General features: G+C 53.5%; 1 protein-coding gene across 1 annotated transcript in view; it reads left to right on the top strand.

Annotated features, from left to right (window-relative positions):
* Nucleotides 1-413: 413 nt before the first annotated feature.
* Nucleotides 414-18,219, top strand: part of Slc29a3 (solute carrier family 29 member 3) — a 31,956-nt gene continuing 14,150 nt past the window's right edge. Inside the window, exons 1-3 of the mRNA XM_010606248.1 lie at nucleotides 414-484; nucleotides 924-1,204; nucleotides 17,117-17,199. Of these exons, the coding sequence (XP_010604550.1) occupies nucleotides 436-484; nucleotides 924-1,204; nucleotides 17,117-17,199 (413 nt within the window). The 5' untranslated portion in view covers nucleotides 414-435. The remainder of the gene's footprint in view (nucleotides 485-923; nucleotides 1,205-17,116; nucleotides 17,200-18,219) is intronic.

Here is an 18,219-nt window from a genome sequence, read left to right as displayed (position 1 = left end):
AGCCCAGACATCAGTAAAAGGTGATGAGAGTGTCTGCCTGCTCCCTTCTCTGGTCTCAGCTCCCTGGCTGTGAGGCCTCAAGGAAGGCACTTGGCACAAGGTCAAGCTCACAGCGTGCCCTTCCAGGGAGGCTGGGCAGGCCGGTGTGGGCTCCAGACCACTCAGTGTGTTGCCGTCCGGTAGCTGAGTGGCCTTGGGTGAGTCACAGCCATGCTGAGCCTCAGACCGCCTCATCTGAGGAAGGGGTCTTAGAGTTATAACTAACAATGCGTTTGGCTGTTGTCAGGCTCAAGCGCAGACCTGTAATAGCACTTGGGAGGCTGTGGTGGGAGGATTCCCATGAGCTCAAGGCCTGCCTGGGCTACTTAACAAGACCCTGTCTCAAAAAAGAAAAAAAAAAAAAGAAAAGAAAAGAAAAGAAAAGAAAAGAAAGAAATGTCTTCGGTGTCCTTCCTGAGACAGTCTGTACTTGTGCAGATCAGAGGTGTGTGTGTATGTGTGTGTTTTTCTCTTCCCAGCACACTTGCATGATTATTGTATTCTATGCTGTGTCCTCCACTTTTTTTGGCATAAAGTCAGAAAGAGTATAGAGATTGTTCTTGGCCCATCAGGGATCCTCCTTCGTCTTCCCATGGCTGTGTAGAGTAGAAGGTGAACGTCTTAGGCCAGGTTTGCCCTCCAAGACTGGGCTGCAGTGTCTTACACCATTCTATCCCACACTTGTGGGCTACCTGTCCTGCCTTTGCATGGCTGGGGTGACCCAGAAAGTCACTTACACTCCTGAGAAACTATCTTCCTCCAAGTCTGATTTTTGTCTTCCTGCAGCCCCCCACCCAGTGACCCAGCAGCGGGTAGTTTCACTGTAGGACAGGTGAGTCCCCAGCTGTGCCCAGCTCACCTCCTGTCCGGGTCTCTCCCAACAGTGGCCACTGCCTCAGAGGACGATGCAAATCACAGCTCCAACTCCACCTACAGAGCCACTGGCAGCCTGCTGAGGGCCGACCAGGAGGCGCTGCTCAGGAAGCAGCTGGACCGCCCGCCACCCAACCGCTGCAACGCCACCTACGCCATCTTCTTCAGCCTGGGCATCGGCGGCCTGCTGCCATTTAACTTCTTCGTCACCGCCAAGGAGTACTGGGCCTTCAAGCTCCACAACTGCTCCGGCCCAGCCTCGAGGAGGGACCCTGAGGACTCTGACATCCTGGTAAGGGCTGAGCACTGGACGTGTTTCAGAAAACTCTGAAAACTCTGAAAGAGCTGTGGCTAACACTAGACAGAAGGTCATTTTTCTTTCTCAAGACTGAAGTGGCTGGCCTACAGTTGCTATGATGCTCTACAGGGTCAGAAACATAGTTGCTTCACTGTGTGTAACTCTCCTGTCCAGGGTCACCTCATAGACTAAGTTGGCTGTAGGAGCTCCAGCCATTACATCAGTAGGAAGAAGGAAATGCCAGTTGTTTTTAAGAACACTTCCTAGAAATAACACGTTGCTACTGTTTACACTGCATTGCTCAGAACTCTGCAATGCATTGGAGGCTGAGAAGTATAATCTTTAAGTGTGATTTTATTCCACGTGCCCACTTAAGCAGAGGTTCTGTCATTAGAGACAAGAATGCCCACGTCCATTTTCTGTGGCCACTAACACAATCCCACAGTGACCTGTGATAATACTGGGTGACCTACAACGAGAGGAGACTTATTTTGGTTCATGGTGCTGGGGGTGCCAAGTGACAGGCTACATCTGGTGACGGCCTTGCTGCAGTCCCCAGATGGCAGAGGGCACCACATGGCCAGACAGGGAGAATGTGTGTATATGAGTCTGGTCTTAGGAAGTCACTGGGACTCAATCCTGGGGCTCTGCCCTCATGGCACTGTCTGGTCCTAGTCACCCGCAAGGTCCCCGCTCTGAATGCCACAGTCGGATTACGCTTCTCATCTTGATCCCTCAAGGCGGGGATTACGTTTCAACACAGGAAGCCTTGGGGACACTCCAAACCTAGCCCAGGGGAAAAATGTAGTCTTGGAGACAAATAGTCTGGTGCCAAAGGAGAGGTCTCTCTGACTCGCACTGGCTGGATGCAAATAGCAGGGAGAACTTCGAGCGCACGGGACCAGCGGCAGAGCAGGCTGTGGGTGCCCTGTGTACTGGCGGTTAAGGTGGTCACAGGGACACCCTCAGGACTGTCACCTGGACCTCGCACATCCAGCAGAGGCATCTGGATTGTGTTTGGTGGTGTGGCACAGAGCCTCCCCCACAGCTGCCGACTTTGCCAGTGACTTTTTCCAGGGGGGCAGGGTGAGGTAAGGAAAAAGTTAATTCAGTCACTTGTTAGAACTACAAGGGGAACTTTAAGATGGTTGCAGTAGGGGTGAGAAGGAGCTCAGCTCTGCAAAGGCCGGTGGGGGATGTTCAGCCCGGGAGCAAGGCAGGGTTCAGAGGGTAGAAAATTGATCCTCTCTCTCTCACTCTTTCTTTTTGTGGGTGTTGTAGAATGAATCCAGGGCCTTTGCACTGAGCTCTCTTCCCAGCCTTTTTTATTTTTCAAGAGAGAGTCTCACTAAGTTACCCAGCGAAGGCTCAAGCTTGTGATGCTCCTACCTCAGCCTCCCAGAATTCTGGGATTACAGTCATGCGCCACCACATTCAGATTAAAATGGGTATTTCTAAAACTTCTGCTCCCCACATTCCACCCCGGATCCCACAGTTCTGACACCCTTCCTGGCCTCCTCTGCCATTCTGGGAATTCACAGATGCCCCAGAGTCTCATTTGTGTGGCAAAGACATCCCTAGGAGGGGAGTCCAGTGGTTAGAGCCCTGCTACTCTGGTGTGGTCCGCGGGCCAGGAGCACCGGGAGCTCGTTGGTGACGCCAGCCCAGTGCCACCCAGCCTGTCTGGGCTCCTGTGCTCCCGGGACCGATGGGCTCGATGGACTTTGAGAAGCACAGCCTGGGGGAGCCCCTGGGTCTGCATCCTGCCTGGCTCAGCCCTGGGCTCAGTGGCTCTGTGCTGCCTCGCTTTCCTAGTTCTAAGAGGACAGCACTGCTGCCACCTTCTGATCAGGGTTGTTGTGACAATGGCATCCAGTCCCATGTGTCACAGGCTGCTGTATAGACGTCACCGTCATTTGGGGGAGGGGTTTTGAGTCCGAGTCTCACCATGTAGTTTAGGCTGGCCTTGAACACGTTGGCGTCAAACTCATGACAGTCCTTCTGTGTCACCTTCCTGGGGCTGGAATTACAGGTGTGTGCCAACATTATGGCCATGATCCTCCAGGGCCCCGCCCACAGTCTCCACCACTCACTGCCCATGCGGATTTCCAGAGGCACCTGCTTCGCTGGGCTGCTTTACTACTCTTTTAATTACTGGGGACTCAGGCGTCCCAGCTTTGGGCCGCCCAGCGGGCTTCCTGCAGAAAGTCACCGCCTGTCCAGCGAGCCAGCCTGGGGTAGCTTGTGTGTGCACCTGTCCTGGCCGGCTTCCAGCGGTCACCCCGTCCCTGGGCAGAGGCTTTGCAGGAGGATGAGCCAGCCGGCATGGCCGACGTGGTCCCGGTGCTGCCCTCGTTGCCAGGGAACTCGCAGGGCCATCCTCCCAGCTGCAGGCACTTGGCATTCCCGGCCCTGCCACGATGCTTTATTGCCTCTTCCCAAGTGCTGGCAGGTGCGGATGTAGTACCTGCGGCTGCCCGGAGCTCCTGGCTCTTGGCATCAGAGATGAGAGACCTGTCACCCCTCGATTCATGGGCCGGCTCCGGGAAGCAAGCATGCTGGGCGTTGTGCATTTTGCAGGCCATTTTTCTTTGCCTCATTCCTCACGCCTGCCACCGCCGCCCCCACCCGGTGCTTCCCCCTCTTCCAGATTTCCCCCCACGTGGTGCGGCTCGGCCCTGCATCCTGAGGACCCCTGTGGAGGGAGGAGCAGGAGAGTCAAATGGGACTGTCTCCTGCGGCCACCTGCAGCTCCATTAGCCAAGCAGCCACTGGTTTGTTTCCCCACTTTCCTTTTGATATTTTGCTGGGCTGGAAACCACTGTTGGAGATTCTGGCCCAGCAGGAAGTTTGAACAGAACCTCCCCCACATTCCAAATGATGTCACTTCCAGGGTCACCTCCCACCCCGCTTGGTTTCCTTCTGCCTAGAACAGATTCAGGGATGGTTTAGAAAGCACCCTCTTGCTGGGCTTTCTCATCTCTGTTTTCTGGAATGAGAGCCTCAAATAAACCCACCACAGGCTGTTGGCCCAGATCCAAAAAATTAGAGCATAAAAGAGGAAGACGTGACATCAACGGATAGTGCAGGCAGCTGCCATTTCCTGGGCCAGTGTGAAGGCAGAGGTATGATACCTTTCATTAGTCCTGAAAGGCAAGAATCCTTTTCTTGGAGACAAAAAGCCAGAGGCTCAGAGAGGTTAAGTAACCTGCCCAAGATCACACGGCTAGGAAGGGCTGCAGAGAATTTCATGGAGGATGTAAGCACATAGATGGTGACAGAGGTGATCATGCTCAGAAAGCAGTGTGTAGGGGACTGTCCTGGGGACAGGGAGCACCCTACATCCTGACTCCACCAGTGTTTCCTCTGTGGAGAGCATGTCCTTGGTCTGGCCTGATCTTCTATCCTGCAACCCCACATGCCTGATCTTGGCCGCTGGGCAGCAAACTGACAGTGTCTCTTGTCCCTCCCTGTGCCTGTGCCTGAGCCCCACCCCTACCCCTGCCTCCTCCTGCATGGCCCCTGCCATGCATGCCTCAGTGCCTCCTGTAGGCTATCCCTGCTCCCTTCCGCCAAGACAGCACAGGGAGCTGGGCAGGAGGGTGATAGTGCCTCCCAGGGCTCCCACATTCCTCTCTGTGCATTGGGAGCTCCTTGCTGGGTCCCCAGAGCCCTGTGTGTCCACCAAGTCCTCAGCTCATGGCCATGGGTGTTGTGCACCGGCAGGGCAGCCATTGCTCCCTATACTTGGCCTGCTGTAGCACACCAGGCCTTGCAGCCCTCAGTAAGGCGCCAACTTCAGATCCCAGATGACACAGAGGACGCCTCCCCCATAAACTGCTAGCTCTCAGGAGACAGAGTACAGCTCTTACTGAACAGCCCTGTGCCCCTGGCACACCGGGCATGGTGCCCAGCACATAGCAGCACATCACAAATGTGTGTGGCACTGGTTATCACAGGCTGTGGAGGAAGCCTCATATTACTCCAGTCTGAGATAAGGATAGCACGGCTCTGTACGGAGCTGGAGGAGACCTGGGGTCACAGTGACCACCGCCAAAGAAGTTCTGCTCTTTTAGGCGGACTGGCATAGACATAAAGTGGGGCTCCTGCCATAGGAAGGAGGTCAGGTCGGCCTGACCCAGCAGGTGGGGAGACTGAGAGCTGCTCTTCCCTGTGTTTACAGCCCGTGGTCTGGCTCCATCCCTCTGCCCCTGGAAGAGGCAGCTAGTGCGGCCGTCTGTGTGACAAATGGTAGGCGTTGCAATCCAGAGAAGAAGCGCTAACAGTAACCAGAATGAACTAGTGTGGCGGAGAGGAAGTGAAAGAGGGGTCATCAGAGGGCTCGTCAGTGATCTGCTGACGTTCCCAAGTCCCTGCTACACGCAGCCAGTATCCACCCACCTCTTGGTGGTCTGATGAATCGCTTTCCCAATTTCCAGATGGGGAAACTGAAGCACACCCCAAGTCCTTTGCTAGCACATGGCACAGAGACATTTGGCCCAAGCTGAGTTGGCAGAGCCCGTGCTGGTAACCGACATGCTCCAGTCTGTCCCTCCACCCTGTCCCTCCGCCCTGGTGTCCTCAGCCCTGGCTGCACACACACTGGTGTCACCTGGGGAGCTTTTTAAACAAGCTACCCGCCCTCCCAGCCAATTCTCACATGGTCAGGCTGAGAAGGGGCTGGGTGCAGGAGTGTCCAAGCTCTGTCTGTGAGGCTCCCACGCAGCCTCACACAGCCACTGGGGAGCCCCTGGGCCGGTCACCCCATCTGCGGTGGGGGGGGCGGGCGCTTTGGCTACATCATAAGAGACCGGCGAGCCTTCTGAAGAGTTTCCTGTGGTACAGGTCCGTTGTTCAACCTAGCATTGGAGGCAAGCTTCTGCCTGGGGGAATCGGAGGGGCCACCCTGCCAGGAAATGGGCTCGTCTCAGCAGAGCAGGGTGCTCTTGGAATGTAAGTGACCCAGGGGGATGGTTTGATGTGTGGCTTGATGAACCCCCTCGGCAAGGCTGTGCTGTCCCCAAGCCCGCCTCCTGGGTGATGGCCTGGGGTCCTTTGCCCTCCTTTGGTAGACGCTCCCTTGAGTGAGGCTGAGGGAGCCACATGAGTGTGACTGGGGGACAGAGGACATTCTGTAGCCCCCTCTTCTTAGGCCCAATCAGAGCACGTGAAGCCATGGGCACGAGAGAGACCACCCTGGCCTCCACCCCACCATACCGCTGAGCTGCTGGGAGGCCCTTGACCAGCCCAGGAACCTCTCAGTGTGCTACCAGGGAGTGGAGGTCACCTGCCCAGGAGTTTTAAGAGTTTGGGGCCATTAATTTATTTATTTTCCAGTGCAGAGGCTCAAACTCAAGACCTTGCATTTGTGAGGCAGGCACAGCGCCACTTAGCTAAATCCTCAGCCCTTAGGGTCATTTATTTCATGAAAGCTCTGTCTGCCTGTCTGCCTGTCCCATGTCTGCCTGTCTCCTAGGACCCCAGGGTCCCAGGGAAGAACCCAGATTCAGCAAAAAAGGAATCCAATCCTGGCAGTGCCCCTACCTGCCAGGTGGCTTGCGGGAACTCTGTGGTCCCAGGCCTTCCATGCCTGTGACATGGACACAGCCTGACAGTGTCACAAGGGAAAAAATCCCCAGAACACCCACATTGCCCAATTGCTGCTGGCAAGGACTGTGCAGGGTCCCAGCCATATCCACAGCCCTCATAGTGGGCGGCCGCTGCACTGGGTGCCGATTCCTCACTGACTAAGCTGAGCTTATCCAGCTGCACTGGATGCTCGAGGCTTTGCTTTGAGGTCCTTGCTGCAGCCCTAAGTCATTGCTTTCTTATGCCCATTTTACAGAGCACAGAACCAAGGCCAGACAAGGGTAAGTTATTTGTTCCCAGTTACAAAGTAAATGACCTCTGGACCCAGACCTTCGCTCTCTGAGCCTGTGTTGTTCACCCTTTCAACCTCTGAGGTCTGCATCTGCATTTTCAAATGTTTCCTAGCCACGAGGCACTTTGCACCTGGCAAGAGACCTCCATGTCTGTAATGAAAGCCACTGTTTTAGGAAGCGGTATCTACATCCAAAAACAAACCCTCTTTCTGGTTGTAGTTGTTGAGGAGGAGCGAGTGCCATTGCTGCTATAAGCCACATGAGACAAGGATGGAGGTTTTTACCTTGTACAGGCACTTGAAGACCTTGTGGAGCAGCGCCACGAAGGGCACAGCAGCAGCTGGACCAGTGGCTGTGAGAGAGGCTGGGGGGAGCAGTGGAGATGGTAACCCTAGAGACCTATTTTAGGGAGTTTGCTTTAAACAGGGGCAGGGCCATGAGGCCAGGATGCAGGGAACCGTGAGGAAGGCTGTGAATTTCCTGTTCTGTTACTGTGAGTATGAGAGCAATAGAGAAAGTTTGCAGGATGATGCAAAGGAAAGCAGGAGAGAGGAGGAAGGGGAGGGAACCTGGGTGAATGGGGTCTAGGAGGAGGCCAGAGGGCTCAAGTGCCCTCCTCAGAGGAGGGGGATCCGGGAAAGGACGCAGACATCTCATCTTTAGTAAGAAGAAAGAAGGAGTGATTCTCGCCGTGACGCATCAAATGGGTTTTCTGCCCTTTCGTGGGCTACATCCTGAAATCACTACTCTCTGCTGCTAGCCTCATAGCCATCTTGTTCTGCATAGGAGGAAAGTGAGGACCATAAGTGACTTGCTCATGTCAAGAGCAGGGGCTGCAACCCCTGGAGCGTCCCAATCTGCATGAGGCTTCCTGGGCCCTCGGGAGGACACTGGTGACTGTCCAGACCCTCAGTCCTGCGCGTGCATCTCCATAGGAAGATTCCATAGGGAGCAGGGAGCATCCCAGACTCAGAAGGGGGGTGGTGCCCCCAGGGGTCGTGTGAGTGCAACACAGACCCTCCAAATGGAGCAGATGCGAGCAGTGCACTTTCTCAGAGCGGAGTTCCCAAGAAGGGTTTGGATCAGGTAGGATGGAGGAGGCTGCTGGCTTCCTGCTACAGGGCACGGGTGGGTGGCTGCCCGCCTGGCACAGAGGACAGTCACCTCCCTCCCTGCCAGCCACCTGTCACTTGGCCCAGCATGGGTGACTGCTATTTTTAAAAATTAAAACCCAAAGTAAGTCAATTTTCTTTATTCCCTTGTCCACCCTCTGATTCTAACTGCAGGTCCAGCCAGCGTGCCATTCCTAATAAATACACCTGTGATGGCTTTTTCTGCTGTTTTTAGCTCTTGCCATGTCCTACAAAGGAAAAGAAAAAGCCCAGCCTGGGAAAAAAAAGAGAAAAAGCCCAACCTAAAATGCTGTCAGTCCCACCTTCCTTCAGTGGCCCTGTCTGCTCTAATTCTCTTCCTGTTTTCTCCCTGAGTGCTCAGAACTCCCTTCCCACTTATGCCATGTTCCCTGGCCCTCCTGGGGTATTGGTCACTGGCTCTCTGCCTTCGATTTTATTTCTTCCTGCTCACGTCCTTAGAGTTGAGAGGTGATTTCCTCGACAAATTAGAGGATGGCCTGGGCCTGCAGTACTCCAGTGTCTTTTTAACATGATTGGTCATCATGCAGGTCTAGAGCAGAACCCAGATTAGGAAGTCTGTGCACAATAAGCAGAGTGCCTTCATTACCAGAGGTGGCTGGCTAGAAGGGTCTGGTGACAGTGGGGGACCTCGGGCTCTGCTGGACTCCTGTGGTTGTGTGTATGTGTGTGGGCATGTGCACCTGAGGTCTGCAGCTGCCTGTAGTTGCCACTTCACCTGCAGAGAGAAACTGCCTCCTGATCGCAGACCAGTGCATGGGGCAAGGCAGTGCCTGGTGGCTAGTGAAGGGCACCCTCCTATGGTTCTCCTGGTTGGAGCACCTCAGATCACCTCCTGATCACCATGACCATTGCCACTGGCTGTCAGCCTGTGACAGTGTTTTGCGGGGGCCTCTGGGGGTTGGATGTGCTGACCTGGTCAGACAAGAGTGGGTAGGGAGGTTCTAGAATGGCCTTCCTCCTTTCCCCAGTCACCTGGTAGAGACCAGGCCACAGGAGAGGAAGGATAGCATGGCCTAGGCATCTGCAATGACTGAGGTACCCGTGTGTGGGCTCCCCTGTTTCCCTGACCCTTCTCTGTTTCTGAGCTATTCCTCTGCCCTGAAATTCTGGCCTGAGAGCATGTAGCTGCTTGCGCCATATGGGGGCCTGGCAGAGACGGCTTCCCTTCTCGCCCACATGGTGGACAGACCCTGGGATTCAGGAGGATTGGCATCTGCTTCTGGCTGTGCTTCACACTTGCTGGGTGACTCAGGACTCTGTTTTCTTCTTTAAGATTAACATTAAACTAGACAGTCCTGAAAACTTATCTGTGGGGCCAGAGAGTGAATATTCTAGGCTCCACAGGCCACACGGTCTCCGCTGCAGCTACACAGCTCTGCTTGCCAAGGGTGAAGGCTACCGCAGCACAGGAACGTGTAGGTGGGATTTACAAAAGGGTGGCAGCCAGCTTTGGCCTGGAGATTGTCTTTTGCTCATCCTTGAAACAAATACCTGCTTGTGGTTCTTTCCCACGGTGGTGATCCTTAAGCGATCACGGAAGAACCACCCTGCTGATTTTTCTTTGTAACACGTATCACTCCCCCTCGTACTGTCTGCTTGTGCATCGGCTGACTGTCCCCTTGACTAGGTGACAGTTCCACAAAGGCAGTGACTAAGGCCAAATCCCGAGGGCCCAGAGCATCCATGAGCCTGGTATATTTGCATTTGTAGAAGGATGAAATGGCTGTAGTGTTGTGGAGAGACCATCGTACGTGTTGGTGCTGAACCAAAAGGGGTAGAGGGGGCAGGAAAAAGAGCGCTGTAGCATGCATCGGTGTGCACTCTGGGGCTTTGGAATAACACGTTGCCCGGTATGCTCCCACTGCATGGGCAGTGCCAAAGTGCCTTGAAAATGGGCAAAGGAGAGGGCACAGTTGGAGGTGAGGCTGCCACCAGGCTGGCGAAGCAGGTAGGCTTGTGCAAGATGCAGGGGCGAAGTGCTGGAGGGGTGGTGCGTCCCTTTCTCTTGAGTGCCAAAATGAGGATGGCAAACCAGAAGCCTGGGAATGAGGCTTCAGGAAGAGTTCCTGGTTTCTGCGAGCCTCTCTGGTACTCCTCAGCCTCTGCCCTATCTCCATGTGGCCTCTCCCTATGTCCTTTTGTACTCCTTCCTGACCCTTTTTTTTTTTTTGGTACCAGGGATCAAACTCAGGTCCTTGAGCTTGCAAGGCAGGCGCGGAACCACTGAGCTAAATCCCCAGCCCTCCTGACCCTTCTTGAAGGCACAGGCACGGGGGTTTGAACCCAGGGTCTTCACACTGAGCTATGTCCCCAGGCCTTTTTATAGTTTTTATTAAGTCTAGGTTGCCCACACTGGGCTTGAACTTGCACCCCTCCTGCCTCACTCAGCTCAAGCATTGGGTTAAGGGCCTGCCCTACCCTACTGTGACCTCATCTTAACCATATCTGCAAAAACCCTATTTCCATGTGGGATCACATTCTGAGTTTCTAGGTAGACTGGGGGTGGTTCTTCCACCCACTATGGAAGGAAGATGTAGTGTGGGGTTTCTGCAAGAGCAGGAATGAGACCAGGCCTGGGGGACCCCCTCAGAGAGTATCCCTGGGGCAGCCAGAGAAAGGTGAAGTGTTAGTAGGTGGAGAGGGAAGGGAAGAGGGGCATGGTGGCTGGCTGTGGCAGAGTCAGAGTGAAATTTCATTTTAGCCAGCGGGTGACCACGGAGTGCCTGTTGGCAGTCAGCAGTGCAGAAGAGAGAAAGTACAGGTAGGTACTGTAATGGTACAACCTCCTGGAAGTCAGTTTAGGCTGGTGAACAACCCCAACTTTTAATTTTTTAATCGTATTTAATTTTTTGGGGGTACCAGGGATCAAACTTGGGACTTTGTGCTTGCAAGGCAGGCAGTGGCACCACTGAGCTAAATCCCCAGCCTCTTTTAAATTTTTTAATTTTGTTTTTGAGCCAGGGCCTCACTACGCAGTTCGGGCTGGCCTTGAACTCACTGTGGAGCCCAGACTGGCCTCCAACTCCCAGCAATCTTCCTGCCTCAGCCTCTCAAGTGCTGGGACTGTAGGTGTGTGTCACTGCACCTGGATAAACCCATCTTATGGAGAGGAGAGAAGTTGCCTCAATGCTTCCCTCCAGTAGGGACCATGGGGAAGCTTCCACCAAGAGGCCTGGGTACTTTCCTGACCCTCTCACAGGGATTCCAAAGGAGGCGTGGAGAAGGGTGGGGTTGGGGAGGCCCCCAGCGCTTAGTGAGCCCGAGAGGCCATTGTCAAGAGGACTCATGCTGCAGAGATCTGACTGGGCCTCACGTCCTCGGGGTGGCAGTGGCTCTGTCTGGCTGGAGCTTTCCAGGAGTGTCTGTCTGGCTCTGACCCCAGCTTCGTGCTGTGCTTGGTACCTCGGCCACCCTCTCTGGGCCAGGGCTCCTCTCACGCCAGCCCTCCCTCTGCACCTAGGCAGCCCCAGCTCCTTCATGCCCTCGGCCATACTCTCGTCCTTAGGGCCTTGGGACCCACAGAAGGGACACCAGCCTGCCCACATAGGGACCCCTGTCCCCTGCTCACCTCTCCTCCTGCCTGCCCAGGAATGATGTGTGCCCGCAACCAGGATGAGGGCGCCAGCCCTCAACATCCAGGCCCAGAACTCCACTCTCAAAAGGCAGCAAGTTTGCATCGGCAAACTATTCCTGGCTCCAGCCTGCTCGCTGCTGCTAATTTCATGCCCCTGTGATCCAGGTAACGCTCTGCTGCCTTGAGCTGCCACCCCCAGGCTGGAATCGCTTTTTCTCGCCCCGCAGGAACCCAGCTGCCTCTGCCCGTGCGTTCTGGAAGTGGGGGCCGCACGAAGCTGTCTGGCGGAGCTACTTGGTGGCATTGCAGGCTCCGAGGCTGCTGTGGCTCGTGACTAATTTGCTGCACTTATTTCAAAGAGCCCAAATGGCGTTTGGGGGAGAGGAAGCTTAACTAGGACCTGCCAGAGATTAAACGGGCTCCTTTCGGGACCTCCCTGCCCGGAGAAACATCTTTACCTGGACTCTGAGCCCAGAATCAGATTCTTCCAGAAGAGCCACTTAGCACGGAGCCTCAGCGTGGTGGGGAGGAGGAAATGCTCCCCGTCGGAAAATGGGCTGCACATCTGGCCGGCAGGCTCAGCTTGGTTTTAAAATTGCATTTGGAGAGCATCTTTCCCCTTTCCCGGTGATCCCACACTGGGCCAGAATGTAGCAGATGAAAATGAGTTTCCTTATCACCATCACAAGTAAATCAAGTGTCTCCATCCCCTGGCCACAAGGGGCATGGTCATACTCACCTGCCATCTGGGAGTTACTGGCACCTCTGGGCTGAGCTTTGAGTACCCACCCCAATCCCTAGGGACTTCGTGAGGAGAGAAACTAGATGCCTGCCTTGTGCTACCCAGCATCTTGTGTTTACTTTTTACTTTTTGTCGTGCTGGGAGATCAAACCTATGGCCTCACAAATGCTAGGCAAACACTCTATCACTAAATTGTGTCCCAACCCTTACTATCCTGTTGTACGTGGTCTCTGCTTACCACTGACCAAGTGCATCTGTTCCTAGTGGTGGCAGAGTTGGCAGCTTTTCTCTTCATCTTTTCTTTGTCTTGTTAACTGCTCAGATCCACAGGCCTGTGGACATTGCCCAGGGATGGGCAGCCTCGGCTAGAGCGCAGTGAGATGCTACAGGGAGTGCAGCCCTGTTGCCCTCAGGCTTCTCATAGGAATGGTCAGGGCCAGTCCAGCTCTGCCTCGTACTTATCCACTGAGAAGAGCAAACAGGCTGGGGTCCATGCCGGCCACGTGTGAGCTGCTGTGGCAGATGTCCTGCAGGGTTCCATGTCCCCACTTGGGTCACCCAGTGGTGAGGGTGATATTTGGCTTCACAGCTATCAGAGGCTGAGTATTGAGCCCCTCCTGAGCCCCAGGTAATTGCAGGGTGCAAACAACCTGGTAAGACAGTAGATAGCAAGGAGGCAGATCAGACACTCAAGGAACACACTTTCCTCTAAGTTCCTCAGGGCTGGGCCTCGCCTCAGGCTGCCTTTGAGTGTTCAGAATGCTGACTATGAGCTCCTTTCTCTTTAGCACCCTGGGGAGGTGGAGGCTGCCTGGAATTCCGCAGCCTTTCCCTGCCGGTCCTCCAGCCATGCATGGATTGGGCAGACAGCACAGTGGCACATAAATCAAGTCTGTTTCTTTACCTCTGTGCATGCCACTTGCAAATATCCAGTTTCCACAGAGGGTTTGTGGAAGACAGGCTGAAGGGCCTGGGGTGCTTAGCAAGCGTGGCCTTCATTCTCCCCAAGGACAAGTGCATAGGTCCTCCATGTCTGGCAGGAAGTCAAGCTGAGGACCACGATGAGCTGTCCTTGTCCTCAGGGAGAAGGACAGGATGGCTGCTGTGTTCCAAAAGTCCCTGATGTAGGAGTCCAGCTATCTGAAACCCTGTGTGACAAAAATGGCTTAAACAATGCATTATTATCCTGCGGGCCATGGGCCGGGAATCTAGGCAGGGCTTGCCTGGGTCTTCTGCTTTAATTCTCAGGAGGCTGCAAGCCGGGTGTCCACCATAGCCAAGGTGCACTGGGGAAGGGTCACCTCCAAGCTCACTCGGGTGATTGGCAGAATTCAGGGACTTGTGGTTGTAGAACTGAGAGCTTCAGTTCTTTGGAAGAGACCACTCTCAGAAATTTGGGGGGCCATCTCCAGTGTCTTGACCCCCATGGGGGGGTCATCTGTGACATGGCCACTTTCCTCCCAGAAGGACACCTGTCACCTTCACTTTATTTTCTTGGTGGGAAGCCCACACTCTGCGAGGAAATTGCACGCTGCACAGGAGACAGGAGTCGGGGAGCCACCACCAGAGTCCACCCACCAAACCTCATTCTGCGGGAGCTTTACCTGCAGATAGAAGCACCACATCTTTCCATCAGGATAAAGTTTGTTTTTCTTTTAATTGAGTTTATTGGTACATTTTAGGTATACAGTACAGTTACATTCATTGTTGGGATCTTGTACCTTTACCTGACAGGTCTTGGTTCTCATTTTTCCCCTTGTCCCTGCCTTCCCTTCACCCCTCCTCCCCTCCCCATTTACAATCACTTTATTTCCATTTTTTCATTTTCTCATTTTTTTTTCTTTTCCCTTATCACCTTTCCCCTACCCTTCCCACTTTCCCCACACCTTTAGCCCTTTTCTTCCTATTTCACATGGTCAGTTATCTCATTAGGATCTTATGTACTATTATAGTTTATTCACACCAGAGAAACTATTCAGTATTTACACGTGTGACTTATTTATTTCACTTAGGAATATATCAATATGTATCCATTTTCCTATGAATGACTCTAATTTCTCATTCTTTATGCCTGAGTAGTACTCCATTTTATAGAAAAACCACATCTTCTTTATCCAGTGTCCAACTGATGGGCAAATGGGCTGTTTCCAAATTTTAGCTATCACAGACTGTGCCGCTATAAACATGGGTGCGCATACATCACTGTGGTATGATTCTTTTAGTTCTTTTGGAAAGATACACAGCAGAGGGATGGCTGGGTCAGATGGAACCTCCAGTCGCTCCATCAGGGTAAAGTTTAAGGCAAACAAAAAGGCCGATGGGCTGTGCTATGCTGCCTGCACCTCCCATCTGTACTGGTGGGAATGACGGCCCTGCCGCAGGTCCAAAGTGGGGAAATAGACTCTGACAGTGGAAAGGGATTTGGGGACTTACTCAGCTGTCAATATTTAAAACCTTCGCAACATTAAAAGACACGGTCTTCTGCTTAACTATTAATGAACTAGAACATTCAGTTACCTGGAAAATCCCCATTTCCTAAAACATTCAGGGAATCTGAGCCTCTTGGCAGGAAGAGATTCTCCAGCCCACGTGACTGTCATTCATGGGCCATTGATAGAGCAACCGCCGAATGGAGGGGCCCGTGAGGGTCCCCACTCTGTGGCCCCTCATTCTAACCCCTCCACTACTCCGGCCCCGTACCCACCTCGCCTCCCACGGCGCAGCCACTATGTCAGGGTGGAATCGACTGACTGCCCCAGCCTAGCCCAGGCTCTCTTGAGCCCGTCAGGACGAACACAATGGGGCACCAAAGGCGGAACACTATTTCTGAGGTTCATGGTTGATGGACCACCACACAAGCTGCGATTATCATTTTAATTGCAAGGCCAGCGAAACCTTATATTCAGGGTGCAGATTTCAAAGGCCACAAAACCCTCTGCATGCTTAAAAGAGGCCTGGAAAGGTCTGCTTCTGACTCCGAGAGGCCCATTATGATATCTTTCTTTCTTAGCCTCCAGGTTGCAATCAGCCCTGCCCAGAATGGAGACTCTGACCCTCTGTTTCAAGATCCAATGACAGGCCTACTTTCTCAGAGACCTGTGCTCAAACCCCTACCCGTTCCCAACATCTTAAAGGCATCGCTGTGGCTCCCCTGGCTCACCCTCCTACCTGGAACCCCCTGGAACTCACCAGTCCCTCTGATCTGGGGAAACAAAACAAAACAAAAACCCTAGCAAGGGATTCTGACATCTCTTCTTGTGACATCTGAGCTGTTAGACACCCTCACACTCTGTCTTACACCCCCATTGGGACATGCCTCACTTAACTGAGTGAGAGGCAGGTCTTACATTCATCAGTGGTCCTGCAGTTGGCAAGGTGCTTTCTGAATGTTGTTGCTTGTACTTGGCATCCCAGTGTTTCCTCCATTAAGTTAAATTTCTTAAGCTTCCCAGAGTGGAAAACTCACCCAGCTTTTGTTTACAGTTAAATGGTATTTAAACCCCTGCCTTTGTTATAAATCCTTTGCATGCTTAAGACACAGCGGCTCTTCTTGCAGCTTAGAATTCATTACCCACCTGGAGTTCATGGTTTGACCTACAGTGACCAAAGCCAAGATATCAGCCCTTTCCAATGGGTTGTCTTGTTTCATTTTGCAGTGCTGGGATTTGAACCCTGAAGCTCATACATGCTAGGCAATTGCTGTACCACTGAGCCATGCCCCCAGTCCCTCCAGGATCTCTTCAAGACAGGTGTAGTAAGGAATAATGCATGCACAGTGCAGATCTCTTCAAGACAGGTGTAGTAAGGAATAATGCATGCACAGTGCAGCCCATGCTTATGGATGGGCAGTTCTCTGAGTCCTGATAAACACATCCAGTTTGCATGCAACCTCTTCAGCTCTGAGTGAGCTCTGCTGTGATCAGAAAGGTGCCCTCCCTTCTGTGGCCCCCACAGCCTTTATCACGTCCTGGAGCCGCTGCCAGGAAAATGCGTTTTCCTTTCATCCTGGTCTATCTTAGAGCCACTTCCTCAAATGGCTTTGGCTTTCTGTAGCAGCAGTGCCAGGGGAGTGAGTCCAGAACTGGGCCTATGTATTTCTACACTCTCTCATTTGGTGCCAAGAATGTAAGAATGTGGCTGAGTCCCGACAAACGCGGGGTGGGTTATGCTGCATTTTGGCAATAGGTCAAGAAGGCAGCTAGGACAGAGCTTTTCCTTTCAGGCATATGTAAGGTCCGCCCTGTTGTCCTGGCTCTTGGATGGGACAGGTGGACTAAGTGGGAGTGTGGGCATCTCTGGGGACACAGACAGTGTCTCGTTTTTCCTTATGACCCCAGCACTCAGCCCAACTAAGTGTTACACAGCTGACATCAGTGGCTGTTGGTTGAGAGACCAAGTGAGTGTCTTAGGTTGGAGGTGGGGGTGAGATCAGTTGGACTTGGTTGGATTTAGCCACCTCCTGGGTAGCTGGGGACAGTGGGAGATGCCCCAGCAGTGGGGCCTTACCTCTGTCCCCAAGTGACCACAGCAGCCTCCCCACTTCTGTGTTTCCAGAACTACTTTGAGAGCTACCTTGCCATCGCCTCCACCGTGCCCTCCCTGCTGTGCCTCGTGGCCAACTTCCTGCTGGTCAACAGGTAGGCCTCCCTGGCCCCAGGCCCAGCTCCCCCTGCCTGCTGCCACCACTGTGTTTCTGCTTCCTTGGCCACCAGGTGGGGATAGCACGTCAGACCTGTCTACACGAGTCAGGTCATTCCCCGCAGAGGTCCAGTTTGGACCTGGATTCTAGCTTCCAGGCACATGTGGGACCCAGTCAGCAGTCAGCTGGAAGAGTGGGGCACGCAGGGGCTTTCCTCTTTCCTCCTTTCAAGGGGCCTGTCTGGGGACACCATGTGGATGGCACTGAGGGGCTGGGCCCATGGGAGCTGGTCTTCTGAGCACCCTGATAGCAGCTGGAAGCTGGAACGTCCTGCCATTCTGGTCTCGCTGCTGCCATGGGTCACCTCACTGCCCAGGGTTCAGTGGATATATCCACCCCTCACAGTAGGGATTTCAGATATTTTGTTGGTAAGGGTAGGGGAAGCCCCACTGGGTGCACCATGGAAGAAGGTATTATCTGGCAGTCAGCATAGCCCACAGACCTCATGTGTGACTCTTGCTGCCCTTTGTCAGTCTGAGTTTGCAGGGCCGTAGGGTTAACTACTTTGCCTGAATTTCCCAGGAGTTGCCACTGGGTGATAACAGACTTCATTGTAGTACAGAAACCTGGGTTTCTCTTGGTTCTGGCCCACTGAGACCTCAGTTCACTGATCAGTTCTACTCAGCTCTACTCACTTTATAAACTTCCAGGACCTCTGGCTGAACAGGATTGCAAGGCAAGTCTGGCCTCAGGGAATGTGATAGAATTGATTAGTGATGCCTGCTCTGAGTATGGGGGAAAGCGGTGGTGGTACCACAGCCTGTGCATGCTAAGCCAGAACAGAGCATTTCATGCTGTGGAGCTGTTCCATCTATTGTGTAATGTGGCTCCAAGCAAAGTGGCTTGAAACAATAGCAATAGCTGGTTTAGCTGGTAGCTCTGGCTTGTGTCCCTTGAGCAGTTGCCGCCATCAGGAGCTGGGTTCAGAAACCATGCATATCTCCCCCCCTCCCCCTCC

This window comes from Fukomys damarensis, unplaced genomic scaffold, assembly GCF_012274545.1.
Source record: "Fukomys damarensis isolate Sample0158 unplaced genomic scaffold, DMR_v1.0_HiC HiC_scaffold_20, whole genome shotgun sequence".
NCBI lineage: Eukaryota > Metazoa > Chordata > Mammalia > Rodentia > Bathyergidae > Fukomys > Fukomys damarensis.
Note: the sequence above shows the minus strand (reverse complement) of the source record. Positions and strands in the feature narration are given on the sequence as shown.